Source organism: Helicoverpa armigera, chromosome 1 (assembly GCF_030705265.1).
Source record: "Helicoverpa armigera isolate CAAS_96S chromosome 1, ASM3070526v1, whole genome shotgun sequence".
In the NCBI taxonomy this organism is placed as follows: Eukaryota; Metazoa; Arthropoda; class Insecta; order Lepidoptera; family Noctuidae; genus Helicoverpa; species Helicoverpa armigera.
Window position 1 is genome coordinate 6,366,516 of NC_087120.1, and position 15,390 is coordinate 6,381,905.

Genomic DNA, 15,390 nt, shown 5'->3' on the forward strand with positions numbered 1-15,390 from the left:
ACAAAAATGATGGAAATGGGTTCTGTTAGTTATCCTTTAACATGCTGGCTATTTTTTTTGCCAATTTCTTCAATGTACAAAAATTACTTTTCTACAGATTTATTATATGTATAGATGATACTGACTAAGATCTTGTTTGCTGAATGAAAGCAGGTTATAAATGAGAAATGAATTAAATTATATGAAATAAAATATTCACAAAGACGCTTTTACTATTATGCAAACGTTAAGCTAATGCAGGTATACCGATTTTATATTTTACCAGTTTTGAAAGTGGCTTCACCCGCGTCCCGTAATAACTATTTTACGCATGCGGATATATAAGCTATGGACTCTCTATAAATTGAGTACCTAACTCTAAAATAATTTTACAAATCCGTCATTATAAAACACAAAAACTCTTCACCTTTATAACATTAGTATGGAAATAAGTTGCGTTAGTCGTCCATCTTTGCGTTAATCTCTAATATTAGTAGGAATCATATTACATCCTGTTTTTTTTTAATGGTGGCTTGTAGAAAAGTTTCTAAACACATATAGGTATTGCTAATAAGCTCAGGTTCTCTATATCGCTGATCCAATTAATATCTTTACTCTAAGAAATCTCATATTGAAAGATGACTCTAAGTAATTAGTGGTATTTAGTTTGCAGTAATAATTGCTTGATAATTAATAATACTTTGTAAGCCAATAATGCAATGTAGATATGTTATTCTTGATTGGATTATAATTTATATTATTATTTATTTTTATACGTATAGTGGATGGAGTTTATAACCACGCAATATTAACAGAAACGTTTTTGCAATGTTTCAATATGTTTAGTTTTTACCTAGTGATATTCTTAATAGGTCTAAGTATAAAGCAGTGACATCATTTTCTGTGCAAACAATCTGGACGGGCCATTAAAATAAATAACTATGTTTTACAATTATGTAACGTTTATACATAGAGTTGCATTGCGGCTTTGTGTCAACATTGTACTGAAACTAATATTTAGTTGAAACCGAGGCTATCCATGAAGGTTTTCAAAGGCTTTTCCGCCAGCTTTTCCGGGAACTAGTATTAGATCATATCTCACTCAAAAGCAATTTATGTTGACCTAATTGTGACCTTTGATGGCGCGCGATATAGACTGACTTCAAATAACCAATATCAGAGCCAAAGCTGCATGTTTGATTTGCTCGTTTTTGCTCCTGTTGCAGATTTAATATGTATTGCATAATCTGAGTAGGAATATATTGGTTTCTTTTCTAACTGCGGGATAAATGTTTTTTTTTTAAACAGCATGCGATCTTATAAGGGTTCGTTTTTTTTTCTGCAATACGAAGTCGTGCAAAAAAGTTTTATAAACACCAAACAATTGAGCATAAGTATCTATGCCTTAGTTAGGCATTAGGAGAGCCACAACTTGCCAAATGGGGATTTTATGATTTCGAACTAAAACTAAATAGTTATAATTTATTTTTACTCGAGAATATTATCTACAATGGGACGATGTTTCTATCTTGCTCCGCTCACCCATCCATGCGTTGACCGCAGCATGGCTGATGGCACTCAATTGAGAAGGTAATTAAATTAGCCACGAGGACACAACCTGTCTTCAGACATAACTTGCATGTTCGGTGGGATGTTCCACTGGTTAATAATTAATTAATTCATTTATTTAATACACTTTGGAAGACTTACAGCTGTATAAAAATACATACTTTCTTAGTGTGAAAATAGAAACCTACTATGCGAAAAGATGTAGAATTTTGGTTAAAGTTTAATATGGAAGTAACCGTATTTGTTCGTCTCGGTTCGAGGTAAAAATGACTTTACCAAATCTAGAGTTAGATGGCAGCCGGAAAAACCTTATCTACTTATAGGACTCTTGCCTGCTTATAGGATGTTTTAATCGTAATCAAAGGTAACTTTTACGTCCGGATAATCCAAAAAATATCTTATATCTTTTAGAAATAATGACAATCAATTACATGATATTATCGTATCAATTGAATAATAATATTTGACATGTGACATACATCGCACGCATCATGTTAATTAAAATAATAATGACTGCTGATAAAAGTTTATGGATTTAATAATACTCGTCTTAAATGAAAAGGCCGAGCAATGTTTATCTCTGTGCCTATGTTATTACAATTTAACACTTGCGTATCATCGTTATTTTCGTTAATATTAAGAGATGGTCTCTGAATCAAGTAGGTATACCTAGGTAAGATATTCCTTGGATACCTACCCATTCCTTCTCACTTTGATGTTAGTCATACCTACTCACTTAGAGAAGGTCCATGAAATACTAGTTAATTGTCCTCTAATTATTTTTCTGTCTTGTAGTTATGCCTAATGAAAGTCACAATTTACTCAGCTTGTTTTGTGCCAATTCTTTGATCAATGTTTTATTTATTTTTACTTTGTTGGTCTCAAATGATATAGGTACCTTATAACTTTTCTAAAATAACAATATATTTATGATTTGATAACAAACTTCAGTTTATTTTAATAACATTGTTGAGGGCTTCAAGTTTATGTTAGTCGCGTATGTATGGTTATTATAATTTAGGTCAAAAAATTACTGGCAGCAGATCGTGTAAACATTACAAGTCCCTTTTATCTTATCTCGGCCAGGGGCCGGGACTCAAGTTATCGTATGTGTACCTACTGGATTCTTGCTACCAAAAATACAATTTATTGGCAAAAACGATAAATTAAATAACTATAAAAATACACTTCAGATAGCAGCCGCATATTAGGTAGGATATTCCATATCGGTTGGTAAAGATTATCCTCATCTACCTCACTCAAACTGCTTAGATATAAACTTATGCATTTACTACAGACAAGAAACATTATTTATAGGTATCTACTTATTATTATGTTTGTCTTAATCCTGAACTTCGTGACACGACGTCCAATTAGAGTTGTTAATGTGCTTTGCACTTTAATCGTCTTTGAAGTTAAGATGAAAAAAGTGTATGTTTGTCTGTTCGCGCATTATAATGTTTGATGCTTGTAATAACAGACCTTCAACGTGACTTGTTTACACATAAAAGCATATTATGTGGTGTTCCATACTTTCTGATAAAAATATAGTAGATACCAAACGAGTGCAAAGATATCGCACGCGAGTAAAAAAAGTTGGAAAAAGAGTGTTACAATTTGTTCGGAGTGCCCAGTATTTTCAACTTTACAAACCCATCAGAATTAACTTGTGTTACATACATAGGCAGGTTAAGGTATATGTACCATGTAACCATTAACCAAAACGTACATTACACCAAATTAATCTTTGGTCTTTGACCTTTGTGAAGCTATAAGCTTCTGAGAAAGCGGAGTTTCTGATATCAATTCTTGGTACTTACAATTGTTCCAGATGAACGAGTCCTTGGAACACATCAGGGTCGATATGTTGGATGCGGTTCCTGTACAGGTACAAGTACTTGAGCTTGCGGAGGCCATCGAAGGTTCCAGAACGCAGCTCCCGAATCCGGTTGTCGTTGAGGAGCAGCGAACGAAGCGAGTGGACATGACTCAGCAACCCCGGCTCGATCTCAGCAATCTTGTTGAACCGCAAGTCTCTGCACAAACAAACAAAAAACAAAATATTAAAAAGATACTCAAATGAACAGTCTAATTAGAGACGGAAAAGTATTCACCACGGACTGGAAATAAATACTCTTTTTAACATCTCAGAGACAAGCCTGAAAAACCAAGTAAAAGACGCTGTGTATTTTGCACCACAAAAATAACTTTGGTTACTAGAAAAGTAATGGTTTCTGAGTACTTATTTGGTAGTACACGTACGTGTAAATGCAGTGGCGGATTTACCAATAGGCCAAGTAGGCCAGTGCCTAGAGCGGCAGATTTAGAGGGGCGGCAAATTTAGCTATTTTTTTTACAGTTTTTTTTAATAATTATACGAGTACACAATCCATATATAAATAAACGATTAATAAGCGCACTGTAATATATACTTAAGCTTATGTAATCATGAATTTTAAAATATTCCAGTATCGTTTTAATAAAAATAAATTAAAAAAACCGCTCGCTTCGCTCGCAGCTTTTTCATAATTTCTGGTTAATTCTGCGCTCTGTGAGTCCTCAATCTATTAAAAAGTTAAAGCACCGCAGTAGCAAAAACAACTGACGCTCTACGCTAACGATTTCTAAGCTGTTTAGGAGGTGGAGGACTTTTGTGTCCCAAAAACTCAAAAAATTTCGCGCTCGCTGTGCTCGCAGCTTTTTCACTTTACACTGTTTTTTTTTTCAAACTTGTTTGAGTATTTTAGTGTTCCAAGACTCAAAAATTTCGCACAATTTGACAATGACTTTTTTCTAATGTCTTTAGGTATCATTGCGTCCCAAAATTCAAAAATGAGGAGGTGGAGGACTTTTGTGTCCCAAAAACGCAAAAAATTTCGCGCTCGCTACGCTCGCGGCTTCTTCTCTTTACAGTGGTTTTTTCGCACTTGTTTGGGTACTTTTGTGTTCCAAAACTAAAAATTTCGCGCTCGCTTCGCTCGCGACTTTTTCGCTTTACGGCGGTTTTTTTTTAACTCGTTATGGTACTTCACTGTTCCAAAACTCAATTTCGCGCTCGCAGCGCTGGTTTTTATAAAACTAGCTAGCGCTTTATAAGTTTGCAGTGATCTGACTCCGGTTTCTTTATGGTAAATCTAGCAAAAAGCACCATGAATGATTTCTACACGATTTTTAAGTACTTCAATTACAATTTTAGTCCGTGATTATATTTTGTCGTTTTTTTTTTGTGGGGTGCTCAAGGTTAATAGGTATTCCGCCCCCTATATCACCCGATGCTACGCTGCCACCGATCATAGCATTTACCGAACGAATAAACCGATTTCAATTTAGTTTTCTTTTTTGTATTACAGGTGTTTTACGGGCTAGTGTTCTTAGACATGTTTGATGAAAATCGATTGAGCCGTTTAAAAGTTGCAGATGTTAGATATACGCTTTAAAGTCGCTGTCAAATAAACTTGTTAGGTCAACATTAAACTCTTCGGTACATAGTGGGTTGCAAAAATAATCTAGTAGGTAACTGACAAAAAAGTCATTAAGTTCACAATCATTAGGGGCGGCAAAAATTGAATGGCCTACTAGCGGCAAATTTGTAAATCCGCCACTGTGTAAATGATAATGATGATGTGAGATGTTCAAGTTTCTCATTAGAGCACTTTCCCCCTGAATCCGCTTAGATATTTTTTTATTGTTTTTTTTTTTAATATATATTAAAAAAGTAACCTATGGGTAATCAGTTACCAATCTTTTCGTCTGTAACGGTAAACTCATTGCAACGTCTGCTTCAGCTTAGCAACTCATTCGTGATTCATGTTTACTTCGATATCCGCACGATAGACTTCCATCGATTTTTCAAGTAAAAGTAGTATTTTTTGGGTTCTTTGAGGTTACCAATATTGACACGCATCCCTTGATGAAAGGTGGTGAGAAAACGGGGTCCATAAAAATCCTATATTGCCCCTTCAAACCAATTATTATATTTTTGTTGTTGCACAAAGCTCCATTAAAGTGAAAGCTTTTTTAAATCTATTGCTGACTCTTTCTTTGTCAACAAGATAAAAAGTGACAGCAATAAATTTAATGAAGCTTTAACTTTAATGGAGCTTTGTGCAACAGGCGGTACTTAACTGAAAAAAAACATGGGAGACTTCGATGAATCTGAAATTGATTGATGAATATAGGTATTTATCAAATAAGGTAAGTACTTATTAAGGCCACAGTTTTAGACAAATAATTAATTAATTAGCAAATACTCCAATGAGCGTAAAAGCACTTCTCCATATCAGAAGTTTCCTGCCATATCAGGTACCTAATTATAATAATAACAATGTGTAATTTACGCTTGGCTGGAGTATCGCGGTATGTTCAGACTAGTGTCAGTAATTTAAATGCTACTAAGGTATTACCGATCGACTATTAATCCTGGAAATTTGCTTGAGTGCACTCTAAAATGGTGCACTTCAAAACTAAATGGGTGCAGCGTGCAGTTCGAAGTGAACTAATTATAAGGCAGGAACACTGAATATGGCGCGTGCCTTGTATTTCGGGGTACGGACGCATTAGCTCGTTATTGTTAGCCCATTGTTTAGAATTTACTTTTTTCGACATTCTATGCTCACATGCTTTAACATCTTCGTATTTTAGCCCTGCAGAGCAATTACTTTGTTTTCAGTCTAATTCAGTATAGCTCCAATTTTTTTTGAAGTTGTTTGATCAGGTCTCGCGTCATCGACAATTCAGCTTTCATGATTGTAGTTTCCTTTATGCAAAGCATTCGTAGCATATCTCAATTAAGCTACATTATATTGTGTATTATTTCAACAAACAAATATAAATCCTTCCCTTTGTCTCATTAAAGGTCAGGAATTCGCTGGCATGTAGTACGGTATGGTAGACGCTTGTACAACATAGCGCGAACGCTGAATTACGCTTTGAAAATCATAATTCTTGAATATTGCAGAAAATATTTTCAGCGTAAATCCTGTTTAGTTTTTGGTAAATGAGTAGTAACAAGGTTTATCTAAATCAGGAACTTACGTTCGTTCACTTTTAAAATCACTGCATAGTAGTATAAAACAAAGTCGCTTTTTCTGTCCCTATGTCCCTGTGTACGCTTAAATCTTCAAAACTACGCAACCGATGCTCTTGCGGTTTTTTTAATAGATAGAATGACATACATTAAATAGTGGGGAAATACGGTTATCCCGTGTGAAGCCGGAGCGGGTCGCTATAAATAATAAAAAAAAAAGTAAGAGCGGTTTCGCCAGGACCTAAAAACGATGGAGGAGAGGTACCAAGGCCGATGGAATCAGCATATGATGGGGGATGCGTCGTGATTGTCCTGCTACACCGCATCTACGAAAATCGTTTAAAAGACTTATAAGCTATTTATTTTGTTTCAAAAATTATTTTTTTAATTTTATTTCTTTTTTTTTTCTACTGATCAACATATATTAACCAGTATATTAACGTATTCAATTTAATGCGCTTAGGTACGACACACCCGATAACTCAGATTCGTCAGCTGTGAAGCTACCTCTCATAAATAAAGAAAAAAATAAACTCCTCTTATGTACTCTCTTACGTACTCTCGTATGTACTCTCTTATGTACTCTCTTATGTACTCTCTTATGTACTCTCTTATGTACTCTCTTATGTACTCTCTTACGGACTCTCTTATGTACTCCACTTATTTACTCCCTTATTTCCTCTTATGAGCAGTACATAAGGGAAGTACATAAGAGGAGTACTTTTTCATTTGTTGACCTGTGTTATTAGGTATGGGCTATACTCGGAAAACTACGGAACCCTACACCGAGCGTGGCGTTTTTTTTTTGTATGTGTTTTGGTATGTGTTTAAATTGCAGTTAGAGGGTTCCGTAGAAATTTCACCCAGAGCGCTGGTAGAGTTAAAACCGGTACTGGGTAGCAAGACAGGCAAGCAATCACCTTAGCTCATAATACAATAGGGGTTAAATGATTCTAAACTGACCGGGTCGTCTTGCCGTTGTAAACACCGGCCCGATCACAGGTGCGTTCGTCGAAGACATCTTCATAAGACCATGAATATTACGGATTTATGGTGTAAGTAACATTTGTCATTTTAACCAGGGCTAAGCATAGTGTAAAATAGAAATATGAAAACGATATCGTTCCAAAACTTATTGTGAGTTGTGAGCCTGGATGTTTAGAAAAGGAATAAAACAGTCCTGGTCCTAACATAAACCTGTTCTGTTCAAGTTTTTAGTCATCGTTTTTGTTTGGAAGTGTTCGACAGCACTCGTCCTCGGCGCGTCTGGTTCAATCTCGTCCTTCGCATTGTTTGCGGAATTAGTAACAGAATCGTTTATTTGTTACAAAACGTTAAGATCACAACTGTATAAAGCATTTCGTTGTTGCTATCAAATGTGAATTTATAAAGGTCTTGTGGCTACGTAGCTATAAGTAGTATAAGTAGGTACTATATTTGCATTCAACTGCGTGAAAGTCATATATTCAGTGGCTTCACAAGGGCCTTTAAAACTATCTCCCTCTAACAACGACGGATACTCATTAATGTGCCCAGCTTGAGATGCAATTAATAATTTTGGTACAAATATGTTAAAAGGCATTGTCTAAAAAACTTGAGTATAAACTACATACGAATTGAGAACCATCTCCTTTTCTATAAATCAGTTACAAATTATAAATTGAATTTTAATTTATGTTTACAAAGCAATGGTCGCCAAGCGTAGGTACACAGTTTTACCTGTGAATTCCAAAACAAGACCTGCCATTTTCTGTTCAAGCAATTTTTTAATTGAACGAAACTAGTTAATAGTTCCTAAACTGTTTCAGTTTTCGGATGTCGAGTTGTTGTGTTCTATAATCGATTTTGACCATCTACATAGAAGTTGTGTAAAACTGTAAAAAAATGTGTGATTGTGAGACAAGATTATTAGGTAAACTACTATTGATTATCGTCAACCTTTATTGGCCTTTACGGATAATTTATAACATCAACGTTTTAACTTTTATCCAGGTTTTCACTTAAGTATGTAGAGCAATACTGCCGATATCGAAATAAAAAAGTCTTCGTGTTACAGAAACACGCTTTCCGTGATATGCCAACTTGTTGCTGGAGACTCCTAACTGTGGATGTCAAATATATGATATCTTTAACATGAAAACTCCTTGTCTAATTAACTGGTATAAAATTTACTTAACTTTGACTTTGATTGCTAATCAAAAGTTATTCGTATCTCTGAAAGATATTAATATTCGTGTCCAAAAATATCCTGCTTCAATTTTGGGATAAATGTGCTTACCCACCTAATTATCCTACAGCAAATAAATAGAGCTAGATCGGCTTACCTAAACCTAATAATTGCATTAGCGACGTTTAAGCATGAACTAAAAGCTTAGTAAGCACCTAAAACCAACGTTATATTACCTAATAATTATGTTATTAAAGAGCTCATAATTTTGAAGCACTTTATATAAAGTCGTGGAGTGAAACGTTCTCAAGTTGTTGGTTTATATTATACGTTTCATTGCACTTGTTGCCCGAAGTCTTACTTAAAACCTCGTTGAACGCAAGCATCGTGCAACATGAAAAGTTTCCTCTATGAAATTTTCTCCGTAAAAGATTTTACAAAGATTTAGAACATATTTTCTCAATATATTTGCTAAATAGACACTGAGCACCTTTATTTTATCGTGCTTCTCGTATTTCTATGTGGGATTTGCTATTCAAGCGAAACATTTAAGCTACTGAATGGATTTTAAATCCCTGTTAAAAGAAGGTATTTTAGTTTTAGTAGCGTCTCTTTACCGAGTCACCCTGGGGGTGGTTCTTAGTTACTCAAAGCGTGTGAACGACACGGTTTAAAACTTATGAAAATATTAAAAAAACTGGATATTTTTCACAGCTTTCAGTGTTTAAAGCTTCTCCTTATTCATATTTTGATAAAAAATATCACAGGTATAAGTACTCGATGCCATAGTCCTATTTTTCATGTCACTGTACTTAGTAAGTGCCAGACATTTTCAACACGAACTATCTTCTGCTTACAAGTAAGCTATCTTCTCCATAGATTTGAATAGTTAGGTAAGTACATGAATCAATTTCAGCGGCAAACTAAACTATGTAAAGTGATAAGAACATACCACGCGGGTACATAGCAGATATATTAACTGTGAAACTCGTTAAATTTAATTCTTATTAGATCAAAGGGATCAGGAAAGTTACAGATAAAAAGTTTTTTTTTTAAAGCAAGGTGTTTGCAGTTTTTGAAGGTTTCCGAACCTACAACTTTTGTAAATCGCCATTTTAAACATGAAACACCCGATCTTCACGTGGAATCGTTGGGCAAAAGAAATGGTGGAACCAATTCCCAGTTGATGTACCTCGTTACAATCTAGTTACAATCATGCAAGGGGAAATAAACAAAGGTCCAAAAACTGAATCCCCGATGATGAAAAACTTGATGAGAAGAACTTAACGTCTATTGGAGTGCAATCTCAAATTTGATGCCTGCATCAACGCTCTTTAAACGCTCTTGTTTTGATCTTTTGAGTAACAGGCACCTCCTACTCGGATTTTTAATTCGGCACGATACCTTAGCGTTAAATCACAATATTCTCTGTAAACTAAAGCGTATTACACGATACTTGGAAATGAAATTAGCTTTTAATGTTCAACCTAGTAGGAGGAACTTATTACATTTTTTTATTGTCCCACTAAAATCACAGGCTTCTTTTCATTCAGAGAAGGAAATTATTGAATCTTTATTAGAAAGCCTCTGAGCAATTCAATATCGAAATAGTATTGCACGCTTCCAAGGATCTTATGGAGAAGAACCGGCAAGAAAATCCATAGACACAAATCTTTCGATCAAGACTATCTCATCTTAAAACTCTTATATTTAAACCCAGAGGACACAGTTGACTAGGATCGCAACAACAGACGACGAAAATCTTTCGCTTCAGTAAAAGCCGGATGGGTCTCAGAAAGCGTCAAACACTAAACTTAAAGCAAGGTCAAAGGTTCTGCAACGTACGGATCTTAAAGCTCTTTTGTTATTTTTTTGCTGGCAGCATGTGTGTGCAAGTCTCATTAAAGTGTAATACATAACCAGACATATTGTCATGTGTGAGACAAAGAAATATAATTATGTAATGTAGTTTAAGTAAGTCACTATGTAGGTAAGTATGTAGGTATGTACACACAGCTAATCTTCATTTCCAAAGGGAGCAAACGGAGATATAGCTATCGCTTTAATTTATGAAATTTTAATCTTTTATCAAAATGCTCTGGAAAAAAGGTTTATAAACAGCAAGGTAAATGAGAGTACCAACAACTATAGCATCTGAAATCTAAAAGTCTGCCTGATATATCTTTGCCGGTTGCATAGACTTTCACAAAGTAAAAAGCAAATAATTGTAATTTATGGTATAAAAGAAGAATCAAAATGGTTGACTTGGCGAGCCAAATTGTAAAAAATCAAAACCGAAAATCAACGAAGTCAGTTAAGCGGAGTATCGTTGCATAGGTTTCTCAAATTGTTTTTCAATCGGTACCCTTTAGGATTTAAAAAGATTAACCGTTTGTAAGTAAATACTGTACCGGAAAACTAAAATATAAAAAATACTACCTATTTAAAAATCAAATGTTGGAATTTGATTTTTAAATAATATTGGACTCAAAAAAATAAATCCCATTCCGGGTACCCCCAGCTAGATAAGAAACTTTTCCATAAGGTCCATAGAACAGCCTTGCGACGGCAAATACTATTTCTATTTGACTTCTAATTCTGAAAACGCTGAGTTTTCCATTCCGTTCCTTGTACAAGTCGCGGATAGATAGCACCTAAGTAATTGCTACTGAATTGGTAGGTATCCAAGTACCTTTGACTTTACTTCGTTAACCGGTACGTCGCGTTTGCTAGTGCCAATACTCGATACCATCTTAACCACACTTCTATTTTGCAAACTACCTATCTACAAAGTTAACTGAAATTTCACTACGTACTGAATCAAGTTCAAAAGTTAAACTTGCAGATAGTTATTATAACTTACAAAATAGGAAATATTGAAACCGATAAGTTCATCGGTAGGTACTCAAGGAATAAGTTAGTTTTGTCAAGCTGAGCAATTCGTTTGTTTGAACGCGCTAATCTCGGTAACTAATCGTAAATGGGATTTCAAACATTCTTTAGACGTTAAGCTAGCTGGTTCGTTTGTTTGTTTGAACGCGGTAATCTCGGAGATTGCTAGATGAATTGAAAAGCTTTTCATGTTTGATAATATGTTGAGTCATGATTTACGCAAAAAGGTGATACAGAGTCACGGTCATTTGCATCGCGTGGCACACACAGCTATGATATTAGGTAATACATAGGTAGTAAATGCGACAAAGGATTTTACAAAAAAAAATGCAATCAAAATTGACACTGTTATCAAAGATGGCTATAGATCCGTAAGTTGCACAAAGTTCCATTAAAGTAAAAGCTTCATTAAATCTATTGCTGACACTTTTTATCTAGTTGACAAAAAAAGAGTCAGCTATACCTAGATTTAAAGAAGCTTTAACTGGAGCTTTATGTAACTGACGATATGCATGCTAGAGTAAGCATGTTGAAGTGATCTGGCATAGCATGGACTGCCGACTTAAGTAAGTAAATTCAATTAATATTCATTTCAACTTGGCTGGCGCAGATAACAAAAAAGTCGTATCTATCGAATACAGAATGCAAAAAAAAACTCAAAAGTAAATTAAGAGAGACACTTCCCAATGCTTCGCAAAAGAAAGATAATGGACTGCTCCTCGATGTCACAAATGTAATGTAACATCCAGATAAAGAAACTGCCAGCCATTCAAGTCGACATGCTTGTTGCAAGTCTCACAAGCCTTTATAAACGGAACAAGGGCGTCGAGCACATCTCACTTTGACTCATTCCAATTTAGTTTCACGATGTCGTCGGTAACGTCTGCAAAGTCGATTATACAGTCGCCGACATGTCAAAAAACGTTCAGTGTCTATCGATTTTCATGATAGCCACGGACTATCTAAAATTGTACTTCCAGGCTAAATACCTATAAGAAAAATCCGACCCTTTTTGTGTTATCCCACTATCATCAATTATCCTATTATAATGATCTAATTATCATAGCACATTTATAATCACGCCTGCAAAGCTTTCACAAGTAATGCATTCAATTTTTTTCTACATTCGGCAATTGTACTTATACCAATCACCAAAAAGTTCCAAGCCTCTCCCAACTCGTCTTCATGTTTCGTCCAATTTATTTGTATTACCATAATGGCTAAATCTTAGGTTAACCGACGAAGTACTTACGCCATCTCTTTCAAACTTGTCTTTACTGAGAGTCTAAAGAAGCCTGGGTCTGGCGTACAATTTGTTATGAAGTTTTCTCCAGTAAGTACGTACTTGTTCTGCTCTACCACGTTTAAACCGTAATATAATGTACGTAGATATTAATTCTAGGAAACCGTACTTACAGCTTCTACACAACTTTAGTCATGTTATTTAATAATCCTCTATGAAGCTAAATTATATTTAAAAAGTAATCCGACTTCATACGACTACCGACTATTAAAATCACTGCCAAAACTTAAGGAAGTGTCAATAGTTTATGACTGTTTTATGTCTTTCATACCAAATACAGTACGATCACAATCAGAATACACGGCACGAAACGATGAAAATGGCGAATTTATATTCTGCTCATTATATTTTTTACAGACGCATAAGTAGGTTCGGGTTTAAGATCACGAATCTTTCCATTCAAATCTATTCACCTCGTTAAAGGTAAGTTGTTTATATCAAACTAGGTATGAAATTATGAATTTCCTCTCCATATGTTAGGTATTACACAATACTAGATAGTCAGTGTTCAGTTTCTGGCAATTATTGCGCGTTCGTGATACGACCTCTGCGTTTAGTGATGATCAATAACCAATATTCTGGTACAACTGGAAACAATGTGCAGAGCCTCTATATGTGAATCAACGCCGCTCTAATTACTAAAACAGAAAATGCAGAGCAAAATCTACATGTCTGTCGAACAAGCGGGAAGTAGTGGCTGATATATGATGTTATAAAAGACTGATGGTTTTATGCTCTCACCTAGTATCGTGTAATAGACACATCTATTCAGTGATGGTTACGATACCGAACCGTTTGAAAGCAAAACATTGGTATAAAAGTTGAAGAGACCAGTTTGAAGCTTCATATAATATGAATAAATGCACTTTATGAGGAAGCAGCCAAGTGGTTCGATGAATGTAGGTACGTTTGATAAGTACTCTTTCAATGGATGTCGCGATGAATGCAGTTGCAGTGGTTAATATCGTTCTGTATTTGTGTACTGACTGGGGGCCATTCATACTTTTAGGTTAGTAGCTCGGATTTTCGTGGTTCTGAATGCGCATTGTGAAGATGCACTTTTGATCAAATATTAGAGATCTAGTTATCGTGTCATTGAATTCGTGACGGAAAAGCTGTTTAAGTAGCTATGTTCGAAACTATAATAAGTCTACAGGATTGGATAGGGAACAAGGAACTTCTCAGCCGTTAACAGCAAAATGTAATATGTATCATGTATAATATCCAGTGGCGGATTAACCCTATAAGCACAACAAGCACGTGCTTGGGGCCCCTGTTCTCCAGGGGCCTCCATCCTCTGCTGGCGTTTCATTTTAAACCTACATTTTATCGAGATTCATCCACAATATATCCGAAATCACAAGGCGCGAGCAGTTCGGGAGTGACCCTTCATACACCCCCGCCTCTAAACTTGATTGGTCGCAGTGCTGTTGATTGTTGTACGATCGCAGATATTTTTTTTTTTCAATTGTGCAGTTGTTATACAATTTTTTTTCGGCTTCTACTCATCGTTGGGCAAAGAATTAATAGGCAACGATAGCGTTCCGAAGTCGCTATCGTACAGTCGTTGGGAAGCTCACGCTGTAACTACGAGTGCAATATAACAAACATATCCGAAAATTTTGGATGCTTTAGATCAGTGGTCCTGGTGGTGGTGGGCTGGTGGTGCCTGGAGGCATTCCAAGTGGTCCGCGGACCACCGGTTAAGTCCGCGGACGTTGTTATCGATCTTACGTTATCCATCTTACTTGTCCAACAGAAAGAAATGAAGGTTTGAAATGTAGCCCTCTTACGAAATTTTAGTTCTGAGTCTTAAAACATAATCAAGATTTCCCGCTCGCTTCGCTCGCGTTTTCAAAAACTATATGTCCTCGTTTTTACATTTGTCAACAAATTAAAAGTTAAGTACGTTTGGGCTACATTGTACGTAATTTTGGTTCTGAGTCTATAATAAAAATAATTAAAATTTCGCGCTCGCTTCGCTCGCGTATTCAGAAACTATGTGCCTTCGTTTTTGCATTTGTCAACAAACAAAAAATTAAGTACGTTTGGGATAAATTTTACCTCCGTACGAGTCCGAAAAAAATTTCGCGCTCGCTTCGCTCGCGCATTTGAAACTACATGTGCATCACGCTCGCTTCGCTCGGTCAATTTCTTCAACCTTCTATTTCCATTTAAGTAATAGGGGGTCTACACAGGCTCTGTGCTTAGGGCCTCGGATACTCTTAATCCGCCACTGATAATATCTGACGGCCCCCTCACGCAAGAGCAACTAGATATCTAATATAAGGTCCTTTTCAACATTCGCAGAGATTATAGTCAAAGATAATTTCAGTTGCAATAATGCCTTATCCACTAAAAAACGAACGCAACAAATAAAGCTAATTCAGTCTCGACGTTTTTAATTGGCATATTTCGTACACACATATAAACGGCATTTTTAACCCGGGAATT

The 15,390-nt window shown here is 35.6% G+C and overlaps 1 protein-coding gene across 1 annotated transcript in view; it reads right to left on the reverse strand.

Moving 5' to 3' along the window:
* Nucleotides 1-15,390, reverse strand: part of LOC110377821 (peroxidasin) — a 42,761-nt gene that overhangs the window by 20,169 nt on the left and 7,202 nt on the right. The window contains exon 2 of the mRNA XM_049852379.2: nucleotides 3,369-3,584. Within this exon, the coding sequence (XP_049708336.2) occupies nucleotides 3,369-3,584 (216 nt within the window). The remainder of the gene's footprint in view (nucleotides 1-3,368; nucleotides 3,585-15,390) is intronic.